At 40.6% G+C, this 17,071-nt stretch overlaps 1 protein-coding gene across 6 annotated transcripts in view; it reads right to left on the minus strand.

The window, feature by feature from the left end:
• Positions 1-17,071, minus strand: part of LOC106881912 (oxysterol-binding protein-related protein 1) — a 214,003-nt gene that overhangs the window by 174,950 nt on the left and 21,982 nt on the right. For all 6 annotated transcript variants that reach the window (XM_089351688.1, XM_089351689.1, XM_089351690.1 and 3 more), the window contains exons 2-10: positions 16,730-16,928; positions 13,975-14,060; positions 12,341-12,415; positions 11,396-11,504; positions 9,904-9,989; positions 8,562-8,706; positions 7,535-7,647; positions 6,401-6,474; positions 5,694-5,757 (exon numbers count right to left, since the gene is read on the minus strand). In XM_089351688.1, the coding sequence (XP_089207814.1) occupies positions 5,694-5,757; positions 6,401-6,474; positions 7,535-7,647; positions 8,562-8,706; positions 9,904-9,989; positions 11,396-11,504; positions 12,341-12,415; positions 13,975-14,060; positions 16,730-16,895 (918 nt within the window). In that variant the 5' untranslated portion in view covers positions 16,896-16,928. The remainder of the gene's footprint in view (positions 1-5,693; positions 5,758-6,400; positions 6,475-7,534; positions 7,648-8,561; positions 8,707-9,903; positions 9,990-11,395; positions 11,505-12,340; positions 12,416-13,974; positions 14,061-16,729; positions 16,929-17,071) is intronic.

Below are 17,071 nucleotides of genomic sequence, written 5' to 3' on the forward strand. Positions count from 1 at the left end.
TCTTGAACATAAATTAGAAACATTATTATTATTATTATTATTATTATTATTATTATTATTATTATTAAGGCAGTGGACTAGCAGAATTGTTAGCACGTTAGACAAAATGTTCAGCGGTATTTCATTCATCTTTACTTTCTGAGTTCAAATTCTGCTGAGGTTGACTTTGCCTTTCATCCTTTCGGGGTCGATTAAATAAGTACCAGTGAAACACAGGATCGATGTAATCGACTAGTCCCCCTCATCCCACAAACCTCAAGAAAGGATTATTATTATTATTGTTATTATTTTTATTATTATTATTATTATTATTATTATTATTATTATTATTATTCCTTCGTAACACCACAGTCTAGGTAAAAATGCACCGGAATCTTTAGTCTTCAATCAAGTCACAACAAGGACCTCAGACAGATAATACTTTCCTTAAGATGTGTGCTGTGCCCAATAAGGCTGCCTTTTGCAAGACATCAGTCATTCATGGGATTTCCAGTTGCCTTAAGAAGTCTTGAAGTTCCAACGGGATTGAACCCAACCCTGCAATCACCACTAGTATCACTTTTATATTACCCTCTCGCATTCCATACAGTCTTGCCATTTCTGCTTTCAATTCGGAGTACTTGGTGATTGTATGTAAAGAGGTTGGAAAATATTATTATTATTATTATTATTATTATTATTATTATTATTGTTGTTGTTGTTGTTGCTGCTAAGACATTGGATTGACAAATTCATTCACATTTCAAACGAAATACTTTGCAGCATTTGTTTTGGCTTTTGATATTCTGAGTTCAAATCCCACCAAAGTCGACTGTCTTCTGAGATTGACAGACCATCATCTTATCAACTGTCCCTGCTCCCCTAACTTATTCATCTGAGGTTGATGAAATAAAGGACCAGTTGAGTACTGGAATTGATACAACTGAGGGTTCCTGATGGTTCTCTTCCCCCGAAAAATTTCAGGCATTTTGCTTATGTTAGAGAAAAAATATATTCTGTTCAAAACGATTAGTATTATTATTATTGTTATCGTCATCATTACTGTTTTATAATGCTAGAAATATTTTAAAAGCATAAAACAGAAATAAACGTCACTAACCTCAGTTCAGTCGTTTTCCTTGTCGAGTATTTAGAAAATGGAGAAACAAACACACTGTCCCAAACTATTACATGCTAAAATATTGTCTTGTCCTACAATCACTGTGACACCAACTCAATTTCTATTATTTACAAAATACTAGTTCACAACAAACTATTTCCTTCCTTCCTTCCTCTACACCTCTCTCGTTTGTGTGCATGACTAAATACAGGTATGAGCCTCTACTGTTGTGCTTCATTGGTGGAACCAGTAGAGGTGGGATGAAATAACCTGTGTGTATTTGATTACGTCCCTTTCTATACTGATTTCAAATCTTGCCTCACTTGGATCGGTTTTTAATCATTCTGAGACTGGTAAAAGAAATAATATGGGGTTGGTGTGGAGTGAGGATACAGGTGAAAGGTGGAAGCCCTTAAAGCCTTAACCCTTTCGTAACTGTATTTATTTTGATAAGTTTCTTTCAATTACTTTAAATATAACAAAGAATTTAGTAAAACAACTTCGTTATCATTGAACTAGTGTTAGGAACATAAATTATAACTAAGGTTTGGTAGATTTTAATTCAAAACTTATGAAAACAAGACATTTATACTCAGAGCCAAAACCAGTTTCAGCCGGGTTGGTATCGAAAGGGTTAAAGATGAAAGTAATGCTCTAGCATGGCCACAGCCCATGCATACTAAAACAAAGGGATTAGTTGCATTCGTTATAATGCATATATACACAAACACCCACACACACATATACATATGCACACACACACATATTTATACATATTTGAAAAATGAATAGAAACAGTTTTTCTGATATTTTCCCACTTTAATAATTAGATGTTCATAAATTATTATAAACATCCAATTAATAAAGTGGAAAAATTATTGGAAAAGCTATTTCTATTCTTTTTTTCAAATATATAATATTGTACCAAGGACTATCCTTCCAGTTGGCCAGCCCTGGTCAAACTGGCCAACCCATGCCAGCATGGACAACAGACGTTAAATGATGACGATGATGATGATGATGATGATGATGATGATGATATAATGGCTTCCCATGCTGGTAGCATGCAATAAGCATCATCTGAATGTGGCTGATGCCAGAACTGCCTGACTGGCCCTTGTGCCAGCAGCGCGTAAAAAGCACTATCCAATCGTGGTCGCTGCCAGCCCCCTCTGGCCCCTGTGCCAGTGGCATGTAAAAAGCACCCACTACACTCTCGGAGTGGTTGGCGTTAGGAAGGGCATCAAGCTGTAGAAACATTACCAGAACAGATCGGAGCCTGGTGCGGCTTCCCAGTCCTCACTCAAACCGTCCAACCCATGGAAAACAGATGTTAAACGATGATGATCATATACAGGCGTAGGCATAGTTGTGTGGTAAGAAGCTTGCTTTGCGACCACACGGTTCCAGGTTCAGTCCCACTGCATGGCACTGAACTTCTACTATAGCCTCAAGCCAACCAAAGCCTTGAGAGTGGATTTGGTGGATGGAAACTGAAAGAAGCCCATTGTGTGTGTGTGTGTGTGTGTGTGTGTGTGTGTTCCCCCATCACAGCTTAACAACCAGTGTTGGTGTGTTTATGGCCCTGTAACTTAGTGATTCAGCGAAAGTGACCAAGAGAATAAGTACTAGGCTTAAGAAATAAGTCCTGGGGTGGTGGGGGTGTCAAGGTGGTGCTCCAGCATGGCTGCAGTCAAATGACTGAAACAAGTAAAAGAATAAAAGAAAAGAAAAGGACATATATATACAGAAATATGCACACACACACACACACACACACACATATATATATATATATATATATATATATATATATATATATATATATATACATATATATATATATATATATATATACACACATACACATATATATATATATATATATATATATATATATATATATATATATATATATATAAATATACATATACAAAACCAAAGTCTTAATAAGTAGGAAAGCAGACAAACTACAAATCCCTTCAGGAAGATGGCCCTGCTCAATCTGTAGAAAAGGCGTAGGTAGAAAATCTATAATATGTACCCAGTGCAAGCTATGGACACATAAGAGGTGCAGCAATATCAAAGGAAGGCTAACCAGCAAGATAGTTTTTGTATGTGGCAGATGCTCAGGAGCAATAAACACTGAAAATGTCAAGAGAACAGCTTCTGTCACATTCCAGGGAGAAAAACTAGAAGTAGTTGATAGCTTCTGTTACCTAGAGGACTAAGTCAGTAGCGAGGGTGGATGCTCTGAAAGTATAGCTGCTAGAATAAGAAAAGCCTGGACAAAGTTCAGAGAGCTCCTACTTCTGCTGGTAACAAAGGGCCTCTCACTCAGAGTAAAAGGTAGACTGTAAGACATATGTGTGCGAACAGCCATGCTACATGGCAGTGAAACAAGGGCCGTGACTGCTGAGGAGATGCGCAAGCTTGCAAGGAATGAAGCCAGCATGCTCCGCCTGATGTGTAATCTCAGTGTGCATACACAACAGAGTGTAAGTGCCCCAAGAGAAAAGTTGGACTTAAGAAGCATCAGATGTGGTGTGCAAGAGAAACAAATGCACTGGTATGGTCATGTGGTATGAATGGATGAGGATAGCTGTGTAAAAAGGCTCACACCCTAACGGTTGAGGGAACCTGTGACAGAGGTAGACCCAGGAAGACTTGGGATGAGGTGGTGAAGCACGATTTTTGAACATTGGGCCTCACCAAAGCAATGACAAGTGGCCGAGACCTTTGGAGATATGCTGTGCTTCAGAAGACCCGGCAAGCCAAGTGAGACCATAACCATGGCCTATGTCAGTGCTGTATAACCAGCCCATTTAAGAGTACCCTTCAATCATTAGACAATAAACTATGCTTGCGAAGACCTGTAGAGGCAGGTGAAATCGTTGTCGTGGCCGAAGACAGTACTGCCTGATTGGCACCCATGCGAGTGGAACATTAAAAGCACCATTCGAGCGTGATCGTTGCCAGGGCTACTGACTGGCTCCTGTGCTAGTGACATGTAAAAAGCACCATTCAAGCGTGGTCGTTGCCAGTGCCACCGCACTGGCTCCTGTGCAGGAGGCATGTAAAAAGCATTATTTGAGCATGGCCGATGCCAGAACTGCCTGACTGGCCCTTGTGCTGGTGGCACATAAAAGCACCCACTACACTCTCGGAGTGGTTGGCATTAGGAAGAGCATCCAGCTGTAGAAACTTTGCCAGATCAGATTGGAACCTGGTGCAGCCTTCTGGCTCACCAGTCCTCAGTCAAACCGTCCAACCCATGCCAGCATGGAAAGCGGACATTAAATGAAGATGATGATGACATACACACACACACACACATATGGGCCTCACAGAGGCAAAGTGGAGAAGTTCCTTTTGAGTGTTGGGCTTCACAGAGGCAATGACCAAGACCTTTGGCATTATGTCGTGCTTGAGAAGAAGACCCATGAAGCTGGGCAAAATCGCAGTCATGGCAGATATCGGTATCACGCAAATTGGCACCCATACTGATGGCACATAAACACACCCTGATCTCACGCAAATGGCACCCAAGCTCTTGGAGTGGTTGGCATTAAGAAGGGCATCCAGCCATAGAAAACCATGCCGTGGCACACTGGTGTGCCACGAGACGATGCTAGGTGTGCCGCAGTGTAACCTGAATATAATTTCTTTCCTTATATTTTTTGAAAAGGATTTAAGTGTACCACAAGTGAGAAATGGTTGTGAAGCACTGGTATATACCACTTCAATCGCTGTTATGATCCATCCCTCGCTCTTTCTCTCTTACCATGACACATCTTTATCGCAATCCCATCATACAGTTCATCCTGTCTTCTTTCCAACCAACAACCAACAAGTAGGCATCACTGTCCATCTTAAGTTGCCTCATTCCCCAGCCACTCTTACCATCACTCATCTCTTCCTCTCCATCATTACAACTCCTACCACCACCCAGTCTCCTACACCACTTTCCCACCATGCTCCCCCACCACCCTTACAACCCACTTATTCTTTCCTCCCATCATACTCTCACTCGTACTATCACCCACTCACCCTACTCTCTCTCTCTCTCTCTCTCCTCCCACTTTACTGCATCTTGATCATAACAGACATAACTGACATAAGCAAATGGAATCACTGCAGCACCGAGATGGTCCTTTAGTCCCAGCAATGATGCCAACAACATCTTTTGTGGCGTTACTGCGATTAAAATGTACCCAGTTAGACTATGACCTTTCTGGGTCACGCCAGAAAGGGCCATCCGGCTGTCAAAATTAAGACATGATTCCACCAATCCATTTTCAGGATAGTGACAGCAATTAAGATCTGAATCAGATCAGTTAAGGCAGCTGATCCAACCCATGCCAGCATGGGAAGCAAACATAAAATGATGATCGTGATGATGGTGGTGGTGGTGGTGGTAATGGTGTTGGTGGCGGTGGTGGTGAAGGTGACAAGGCAAGGAAGATGATGGTGGTCATGTTGATGTTGTTGATGACGACAACAATGATGATGATGATGATGATGGTGCAATTGTGATGTTGACAGAGACAAAAAGGTTTATGCAAATGTGTCCCAGAAAAGTACAAAAACTCACCTCGATTGTTGCATGGTCCAAATACTTCATGCCTTTCCTGCGAGCACCAGTGCTGGCATCACCTCTGAGGAGAAACGCAATAAAAGAAACATGATTGGTTTCATATCAAATGGTAGAATCATCATCATCATCATCATCATCATCATCATTTAAGATCACTGGTAGGACAGAACAAGCAACACCTGTTGTTGAACTCTCTCAATGCTTTGATGAGAGTTCAGTAAAAAGCAGTGATGTTTAGGGGTTCATTTTCCAGTCCCCTGTTCCAGACTGGGGAGAGCAGCACTGCTCCTAAGAAGATCTGCTGCATCACCTGAGGAGAGTATAAATTCTAAATCTGCCCCAGCTCTGTGGGAAACATTATCCTATAGCTGCCTGTGTCCAGGGACAAAGTCGAAGACTTCCAATAGCATCTTCTACCTGTCACCCATTGCCTCTTTCCCTATCACTACTTTACTTATGCATCTCTACTTCAAGTTGATGAAAGGACTTTGACAAACCTAACTGATTGATTGAAGAACTGATTTATTATTCATGCAATCAATTATTTAATTAGTTAACCAACTGACTGATAATAATGAAAGAAGTGAACCAGAATCAGTGCATGTGTTTATTATTAGTATAATGACCCTCCCAAGATACAACAAAATTTGTTTCAACACACAATTTCACAACAAGAACTTTGCAAACCAAATACAAAAACTTACCTGTTGCTGAAATAAGAAACAATGCCCTTTTCTAAGACCATCCAGAGGGATTTGAAACCAAAAAATCTGGTTTTCTGGAAAGCAAAAAAAAGGAAAATTATTTAAGAGAAGGCCCTGATAAAGATTCAAAAGTGCAGTTTAAACATAAAGCTTTTTAAAACAAAACACTTATAAAAACAAAGACTACAGTCAGCTGTGACAGTAATTTGAACTCACACCCACACAATTTGGCTAACTGCTTAAATTTATATTCAGTAACTAACCCATCAAACCAACAATACCAGAAGCAACAACTGGATATAATCAAATCTTACATTAAACTGTTGTCAGCTGTTTAATTTCTTCTGTATGGAATAACATATTTGTTGAATTAGGTTCAAATCTAGGTGCATGTATGCCTGTATGTATGCATGCATATATGTATGTGTGTGTGTGTGTGTCTTCTATTTTCTAATTATTATAAATCTTTCATTGAGGAGGGAGCCGGTTTCCAACAAAGATACAAGTCTCCATCTTTGGGATGTAGTTAATACAAATTCACATTTGGAACTTGAGAAAAGTCTTGCATATTTTTACTGTTCCACTCACAGATTGCATTTGTAATGTACGAATTATCCGGTCAATTTCTCTTTCTGAAAATCCCAGTTTATCCAGATTCTCCTTTAAGCATTTACTAACAAAACCTAGCGCTCCAATTATTATTGGTAGGAATATGAATTCATAGTCTGGATAGAAAAGTTGGAGGTTTCAAAGAAGTTGTCCATAGCCATCCTCTTTTCTTGTTTATATTTTCAAAGAGACATTTATATCTGCAGGGCAGCTGACCTCTATGATGACGCATATCTTTGTCCCTCTGTCCCAAACAACAATATCTGGTCTGTTATGTTTACATTTGACAGAAGTTTTGATGGGAATATTCCACCAGTATTCCTTGAGTTTGTGTTTATAAATGTATTCAGCCTTTCAGGGTTGATAAAATAAGAACCATTTGAATACTAGGTGGGGGGGTCGATGTAATCGACTCATCCCCTCCCTACAAATTGCTGCCCTTGTGGCAACATTTGAAACCATTATTATCATTACTATTATTATTGTTATTATTATTATTATCATCATCTAATATGATATTGTTACCTTAAGAATAGGACCTTCTTGTCGGACTGACTGCACTGGAATGTCTTGCACTGGTCGCACATTTAACAGGTGTTTCATGTTGGGGGAAGTGGTTAAATCAACAGCACGCTGACCTGGAAGGTAAAGACAGGTAACATGATAATGACACCAGGTAACATGGGATAACAATAACAGGTAAAATGCGATGACAGTAATATATAACATGTGATATCATCATCATCCTCGTCCAACGTCCGCTTTCCATGTCATCATGGGTTGGAGAGTTTGACTGAGGACTGGCAAGCCAGAAAGCTGCACCAGGCTCCAATCTGATCTGGCAAAGTTTCTACAGCTGGATGCCCTTCCTAATGCCAACCACTCCGAGAGTGTAGTGGGTGCTACACTTTTGGAGTGGTTGGCGTTAGGAAGGACATCAAAATATATAACATATTGGAACTAGAATAGGTAACTTCAATTTAATTATTATCAAATATTAACCCACAACGTTTTGGCTGATTTATTCTCCAGCCTTCATCAAAAAAGAAAAAAAAAGACAGGCAGCACATATGCTAAGACACAATAACCTCCTAAGCAGACCCAATGCAGATATGAGTAGCATATGGGAACTGGTATTAAGGATAGATACAAAAATGTTAAGTTTATAAGCCCTAAAATTCACTCTATAATTGCCTACGGGTAATGGTTAACAGCACAGGCTACTAACCCCAAGAGTGCGAGTTCAATTCCAGGCAGTGCCTTGAATGAATAAATAATAATAATAATAATAATAATAACAATAACATCAGCAAAAAAATACCTTAGGAATGAGAACCCAGGACTGGGTTCAAAATTCTAACAGGTCACATGATGAAGGCTGGAGAGTAAATCAGCCGAAACGTTGTGGTAACAACAAACAAGATGAGGACAAATATCCGTCCAATGTAAATAATGTAAATAACAACAAAGACAAATTCATTTGTCAGGACAAAAGTTGTAAATCTCAAGTTTACAAAGAAAACAGTGATTGAGTGTGTGTGTGTGTACGAACCATTGTTGTTCTTCAGTGATGTGTCGATGCCATACTGGAGAAGAAGGATGGCAACTTGCTTGTGATTGCGAAGTGCAGCTAAGTGCAAGGCTGTGTTACCGAACTTATCAACAGAATTGATGTCTGGAGCATTGTTTTGGTTCAACTGAAAGAACAGGAGCAGATTCTTGGGATGTAAATATCTGGCATTGCAGTGGCATCGGGGACAAGGGTGGTTGAGAAGAATGTCAACTGGGTAACTGTGGGATTGGATGTTGAGGACAGGGTTGGGGGTTAGGGTGTGTGAAAATGGGGGGGGGACTGGGGTTGGTAGTGGGGGGGGGGGTGAGACAGGTGGTTAGGGTTGGAGGAGGGGTTACAATGGTGTCAGTTGTGGGTGGGGAAAATGATGGTGATAATAGTGATGATGATGATGATGGTGATTTGTGACATTCGCGATGATGTTTTGATGGTGGTGGTAACCCACCCACTCTCACCTTGCTAACGCCACCACCAGCACCTCCGTCACTACTCTCACTAGCAACAGTACTCACACCACTACTACCCCCCCCACCCAACACTCAATGCTAATACAACCTCATGCTGCCATCATCACCATCACCACCACCACCAACAACAACATCCACTACCAACCCCCTTCCCACCATCACCACCACCACACCTGACACCACTACTTGCAATACCAACACTTCTCGCATAGCTTCAACCACTATCACCCTTCCAGGCACCACCAACACACTTGCCAACACCACAAACACCACTCAGTGGGAAACAATAGCAACAACGATTATAACAGTATCATCATCATCATCATCGTCATCATCATTACTATCACTACCATCATCATCATTGTTCAACGTCTACTTTTCATGCTGGCATGGGTTGGATGGTTTGACTGGAGACTGGCAAGCCAGGAGGCTGTGCCAGGTTCTAATCTGATCTGACAAAGTTTCTACAGCTGGATGCCCTTATTAATGCCAACCAGTCCGAGAGTGTAGTGGCTGCTTTTTACGTGCCACTGGCACGAGGGCCAGTCAGGCAGTACTGGCATCGACCACACCCAAATAGTGCTTTTTACATGCCACCAGCATGGGACCCAGTCAGGTGGCACTGGCAACGACCATGCTCGAATAGTGCTTTTTACGTGTCACTGGCACAGGGTGCCAATCAGACGACACTGACACGGGTAAGTATTGGCAACAAGAGAGGATTCTGGCCCCGGAAAATCTGTCTCAGTAGACTCCATTTGACCCCCAACAAGCACGGAGAAGTGAATGTTAAAATGATGATGATGATGAAATGAATGAATAAATTAACGAATGAGTTTCATTATGTGACTTACAATTCCCTTGATGTCATCAATCTGACCATGAAGTGACGATGACATGAATTCATTGACGAGTCTTCGAGAATCACTTTTCTCTGAGGCTACAGAAAAGAGAAAAAGAAATACCAAAAATAAAATATTGGTTTCAAACAAAATTGTTATTGCAAAAGGAAGATTAAAATTGGGGACAATCAGCTGAAGAGTTCAAGAGTTTCAATCTTGCAAAGGTCAGCTCAATTTTCCATTACCAAAGATGTCATAAAATATGTACCAGTAATACGATGGGGTATTTGGCCTGTTGATTGAATGACTATTCCAATGACATTGGGGTAGAACATAGGGAGTGTCAATCTTCGGTGTGCACTGGATAATAAGGAATTATTATTTTTTTTCTTTTTACTTAGTTTTCTAAGGAGAATGAGAAGAATGAGTTGTTTTGATGCTTATGTATTTCTCATGTCAATGAAGCGAAATGACAACAACCAGGAGGCAAAACAAAGCCTGGAAATTGTCTCCCCAAGACCATACTACCTACCATACAGCATTGCACCAGTTTCTTGGATATTCATTTGTTTTTTGTTTTGTTTCTTTTTATTCTTTATGCTCAAAAAACAGCTGGAAGTTGGATGTAGAGGGTTAGTTGGACACAGTGTGAGACGACTGCTGTTATCGTTAGGCCTAACTCATCGTAAGGTAAATACCACCATGACCGATATCCAAAATACAGTGGAGAAGGCTAGCCACTGGATTTGGTTCAAAAGAGATGATGAGCGATGGCTAGAGAAATATTGAGCTTTATTTGATAACCAGTTGATCTAGCAAGCTGGGCCTCATATCAGTGAGGGGGGCCGGTGCGCATTGATGCTGTCGAGAGGGAGGCCCCGAAATGGTGCGCATTCTCTCCTGATGACCCCATACACTTGCTGGCTTCCGGTATGCAGAGTTCTCGACTGGTAGCACTTGCATGTGTGAGTCGTTTGCAAGACAACTGAGGCTGAGCTGAAAAGGCAGGGACTGAACTGGGGAGAGCAGAGAAGACAGCCAAATGTGGAGAACAGGGGAGAGAAGTCGTTGATGGCCCAAGTTCCATATGGAACAAAGGACCTAAGAGAAGTGAAAGCTTCTCTACTTCAACATGGTACATATTTACTTCAAAACTAACCACTACAGAAGTAACCTGTACTACCTTAATCTGTTTATTTATAAGGTAAACAAAGATTAGTGGTGAACTAGTGTGCATTTTTATGATTTTGTGCATTGACTGCAACAAAGATCTTTATGGAACTTATTTACCAAAGTCATTAATACATCTTACCCAGAATGCAGAACAGCCATTAAAGAGCAAAATTTGCAAGATCTGGTGTTTGTAGTAACCATAAGCGGTATAATTAATTGTCCTGGTACATAGTAGTATGAGGTTTGAACTCGTATCCTTTAAGTATGTAGCTCATCCCTTCATTCCTTGATTGTCTCTCAGACACTTTGGTTATCAAAAATGTATACTTACCTTCTAATAAATGCTTTACTTGAGCTGAAGCTAACGACTTAGGAGTGTGACCCTCTGTATTTACAGTGGAGATGTTGGCGCCATGGCTCAGCAGTAACATTACAACATCCTGAAAAAAATTACAAGTTGTCAGTTAATTAAAGAAAACAATCTTTATGTACACACACACACATGCGTGTGCGTATGTGTCTTCTTGTCTCCAAGCAACCTTAGTAGCATGTCAATTTTGGAGAATTTTCTAATTTTTAGATTATCTCCCCTTCTCATTTATAGTTGATCCTAACCTCCATTTAGCAACTGTCCCCCAAACAATTTTGGCTATGCAGTGAATCATTATTAATGCTGACTGTGAAATCATATGAAATTTGCAGGGACCACCTTTGGGCACCTTCAAACACAACTTTTTCAGAACCAAGACATTTAAGTCAATATGAAGTCAGTCATGTATAAAGCAGTTGTCATCCCCAGTCTCTGATAGGGATCAGAAATCTGGGTCATTTCCTGTTGACATCTGACCCAAGGAGATACTTGCACTACCGTTGTCTTAAGATCAACAAGCAGGGTTACACAACTAACGTTAATGTCCTTTAAGAAACAAAAAAAACGCCAACACTGAAGCAACAATTGCCAAGAACCAGCTTTGTTGGGCGAGGATGTTTTTTTGGTTTATTTTATCCTCTCAAGTCATAACACACCATGTATAAACACACACACACACAAACATGCATACAGATAGTTTGTGCCACTGAGAGAGTCTCTGTGCAATTGCTCAATCTGTTAAATTCCCTCAATCTGCATGTAACCATCTTTAAAAAACACATTAAACATACAGAAATAAGGGATAAAGTCATGTTTAAAAGACAGGTGTGGTCAAACAGGACATGCCTGGGGTTAAACAACAACAAAAACAGTAAATAGATTTAATGTAGCAACAATGGAACGTACCTCTCGTGAAGTGTAGGCAGCTCGGTGTAATGGAGTGTCCCCCATGTCATTCTGGATATCAAAGTTGGCACCAGCCTGGAATATTGATAGAAATAAAAGAAGAATTAGTTAAAAAGACAGAAATATCATCATCATCATCATCGGTGGTGGTGGCAGTTTTTAACGTCCACTTTCCATGCTGGCTGCACCAGGCTCCAATCTGATCTGGCAGAGTTTCTACAGCTGGATGCCCTTCCTAATACCAATCACTCCGAGAGTGTAGTGGATGCTTTTTACGTGCTACAGGCACGGGAGCCAGTCAAGCGATACTGGCGTCGACCACACTTGAATGGAGCTTTTTACATGCCACAGACACAGGAGCCAGTCAGGCAGCACTGGCATGGACTACGGCACAAGGCCAGCAATTTCGGGGGAGCAGGTGAGTTGATTACATCACCCCAACATCACCACCACCACCACTACCACCACTGCTCAACTTCAACTGGTATTTATTTTATCGACTCTGAAAGGATGAAAGGCAAAGTGCACCTTGGCAGAGCTAAACTCAGAATGTAAGGCTGGATCAAATGCTGTTAAGCATTTTCCTCAGCAAGCTAATGATCCTGCCAGCTCCACCACCTTAGAAGAGAAATAAATATTGATTTCTTAGTGCCACCTGACCAGTGACACGTGAAAAAGCACCATTCAAGCATGGCCGATGCCAGTACTTATTGAGTGGCCCTCGTGCTGGTGGCATATAAAAAGCATGCTCTACACACTTGGAGCGGTTGGCGTTATGAAGGGCATCCAGCCGTAGAAACCTTGCCAGATTGGAGCCTGGTGCAGCTGCTGGCTCTCCAGACCTCAGTCAAGCCATCCAACCCATGCCAGCATGGAAAGTGGACATTAAACGACAACAATGATGATGATGAAACACAGGAAATTTGGTTTATATTTTCTTCTTCTTCTTCTTCTAGAGTCAGTAAACACATAAAAAGAATAAAGCTAATTGTTTCATGTCGCTGTGGTCCATATTTACATCCAGTAAATCTCTTACTTACAGTCCACTCTGGTTGGTGGGTGGTGGGCATTAGGAAGGGCATCCAGCTGTAAAAATCCTGCTAAAACAGTTACAGAAGTCTGGTGCAGGCTCCTGCTGTCAAACCATCCAACCCATGCCAGCCGGGAAGGCAGACGTTAAACAAAGATGATGATAAATTGTGCTGATTGATGAAACCTATTTACAACTGAGTGGACTGTGGCAGTTGAAAATAATCTGGAACAAAAGAGGAAGAAGGAAGAAGAGAAGTGGGAGAAGGGAGGAAGTGGGAGAAAGGAGGAAGAGGAAGGATGGAGGACAAAGAGAAAAGAGGATAAGGAGGAGAGGAAGAGGAGGAGAGGAAGAGGAAGAGAGGAGAGGGAGAGAAGGAAGATGATGAGGAGGAGAAAAGGAGAAAGGAGAGGAAGTTGAGGAGGTATGGAGAAAGAGGAGGAGGGGGAAGGCGGGAGGAAGAAATGAAAGGAGAGGAGGGGAAGAGGAGAAAGAAGAAGCAGAGGCGGATGGAGGCAGAAGAGAAGAGGAGAGGTAGGGGAGAAGGGGAAGTGGTGGAGTAGTAGTAGTAGTAGTAGGAGGAGGAGAGTGTCAGAGTGTTTACCTCTAAAAGTAGTTTGACAACTGCTGTGTGTCCAAAGTAAGCAGAAAGATGCAATGGTGACCAGCCCCGGTTTGATCTTCTCATACCTGCAACAGAAGAGGTGGGGGTAGGGTGGAATATGTATAAATAAATAAACAACAATGAAAAAGAAGATAGTATACACAAATTAAGAATTTAGATAAATTGGTAATTGGTGAATGTAAAGTGGAATAGCTGTGTGGTTAAGAAGCTTGCTTTGCAACCAAATGGTTTTGAGTTCAGTCCCACTGTGTGGAAGCTTTGGTAAATGTCTTCACACCAACAAGTGCCTGGTGAATAGCAAAATGCTTAGCAGTATTTCGTCTGCCGCGACGTTTTGAGTTCAAATTCCGCCGAGGTCGACTTTGCCTTTCATCTTTCCGGACTCGATAAATTAAGTACCAGTTATGCACTGAGGTCGATGTAATCGACTTAATCCCTTTGTCCTTGTTTGTCCCCTCTATGTTTAGCCCCTTGTGGGCAATAAAGAAATAAGGAACTGTGTGTGTGTGTGTGTGTGCATGCGCGTGTGTGTATAGGTGTGTGTATGTATTCTCACTCTCCATCACCACCATTACTATTTGACAATGAGTGTTGCTTGCCTATGTTCCTGTAACTTAGTGGTTTGGCAAAAGAGAGTGATAGAAGAGGTACCACACTTAGAAAAAACATGAGTCCTGAGAGGCAATTTGTTCAGGGCAGTGCCCCAGCATGGCCACAATCAAGCAAAAAATGAAAACATGTCCAAGATTAAATATTTCTGTCATTTATTAAAATTATAATTTTTCAGGCAATTACTCTCATTTTTAGAGATAAAATGGATTTTAAAATGCTCATACCTGTTCTACCTTTAGATTGGTCTGATATGAATAATAAGCATCAGGTGTCTTATTCCTATGTAAATATACTTAGGTGGCACATGCAAAGTACCCAATACACTCTATGAAGTGGTTGGCATCAGGAAGGGCATCCGGCTGTAGAAACCATGCCAAAGCAGACAGCAGAGCCTGATGTAGTTCTCTGGTTCACCCAGCTCCTCTCTAACTGTCCAACCCATGCCAGCATGGAAGACAAATGTTAAATGGTGATTATGACGAGTCCCAGACTAGATTTAAATCAGGAACTTTTAATCACTAACTAATTATAACGGGGCAAACACCTGGAAACTAGTCTGTAGATGCCAGACCAGCAAGGGGAAGCGGCAGACCTCCCCTGTTCGAGGGTTATAATGGACACAGGCTTGTGTTTCACATAGCTAGCTAGAGGCGATGGCCTCTTGGAGCTAATAAACGGCAGCATTCGTCCTATTTTTTGGACTGCCATGTTGGCTTGGCGATAACTATTAATATCCAGTACCGCTGCCATAGTCTCCTTTAGAGAGACTTAGAAATATTCATATTTCTATTAATCATAATGGTTTCAAATTTTAGCACAAGATCAACAATTTCAGGAAGGGTGTGAGTTGATAAGAGCAACCTCAATTTTCAACTGGGATTTATGTTATTGATCCCAAAAGAATGAAAGGTAAAATCAATCACAGCAGATTTTCAACACAGAATATAAAGACAGATGAAATGCCTCGAAGCATTCTGCCTGGCATGCTAAAGATTCTGCCAGCTCATTACCTTGTTTACTAACTAATAATAATAACATTCTTAACCACTCCTCAAGGCCATCAACACTTGATAATTTAGCAGATCTGCCTTGTAAACTAACACTTCATATTCAGTATCTTAATACTTTCTCGTCTCTTTCAAAAAGTGTATAACCCAAAGCAACAAATTCACTTGTTTTTTTCTCTTGCTGTATTTGCTTTCTTTGTACACTTCTTTGATTGTTGTATTTTGCTTTATATTTCTATGCTTTTTCAGACACATGCTTTTACCTGTCAGATTCCACATATTAATTGTTTGTTTGTCACCTCGTGGCCTCATAATCTTATTTGTGTTATTTTTGTTATTTTTATATATATATATCTTTACGCTTTTCCAGAATTATTCATGACTATTTTGCAGGTTAACCATAAAGACTTATATATCTTCATTCATCTTTTACTGTTTTATTTATTTCAATTATTGGACTGTGGTCATGCTGGAGCACTACCTTGAAAGGTTTACTTGATCAAATATACATATTTTTTTAAAGTCTGGTACTTATTCTGTTGGTCTCTTTTGCCAAACCACTAAGTTATGAGGAGAAAAACAAACCAACACCAGTGGTGGTAGGAAACAAACACACACACATAGCCACACCACTTGATTGTTAAAAACAAAACATTTTTTTTTTTTTTTTTTACAAGCTGAGTCTACAAGAAGGAAGAAAAAGGCTTTGATCTTTGACCTCTGCAGGTTCTCTGAGACTCGTGAGACCATTAAGGTTAATGGTTTGTTTAAACAGTTGTAATCCAATAACTGCAGGACAGACATGAACTGGTCACAGATTCCAGAGGGAAATATTCTGGGGAGGAAGGATTAACCACAGTGGTAAATACAGGGCTGGTGGAGGTGGGGTGGATACTACAAGTGACAAGAAATGAAGTGTTGAATGGAGCAGGGTTTCTGAATTGTTGGCAGTACAAGGCAGACCAACTTTAAGGAACAATGGTAAGTTCAGAAACGAAAGAGAGAGGAGACAGCAAATTTTCTGGTGCTAGAGGATGAAAGTGTATCTGTTAGGATACACACATGGCTTATGCACTGTTTTTTGTTGCTTCCTCGTTAGCACCAGGTGTACATACCTTTACAGTTAAGATCCAACTCAATTTTCCCATCATTCAATTCTGCAATTAATAATTTCACCGCATCAATATCACCATTGCGGGAAGCTTGCAGCAGTTTCTCATTATTCGATATAATTCTGTATGTTTCATCATCCTGCGAGTCACTGTCGCTGAGGTCACTCATCTTTGAAGTGGAAAACCTCAGAACCTCCCAGAACTACAAGAAGACGGAGAAAGGAAACCGGATGAAATAAACAAGAAAACAAAACAGAATAAAAACAAAAACATACATAAAAAGAAAAATAACAAATCTAATTTCATCTGGTCTGGTCTGGTCTGGTCTGGTTTAATCTGGTTTGG

The sequence above is a fragment of the Octopus bimaculoides genome, chromosome 4 (genome assembly GCF_046866305.1).
Source record: "Octopus bimaculoides isolate indiv1 chromosome 4, ASM4686630v1, whole genome shotgun sequence".
Taxonomy (NCBI): Eukaryota; Metazoa; Mollusca; class Cephalopoda; order Octopoda; family Octopodidae; genus Octopus; species Octopus bimaculoides.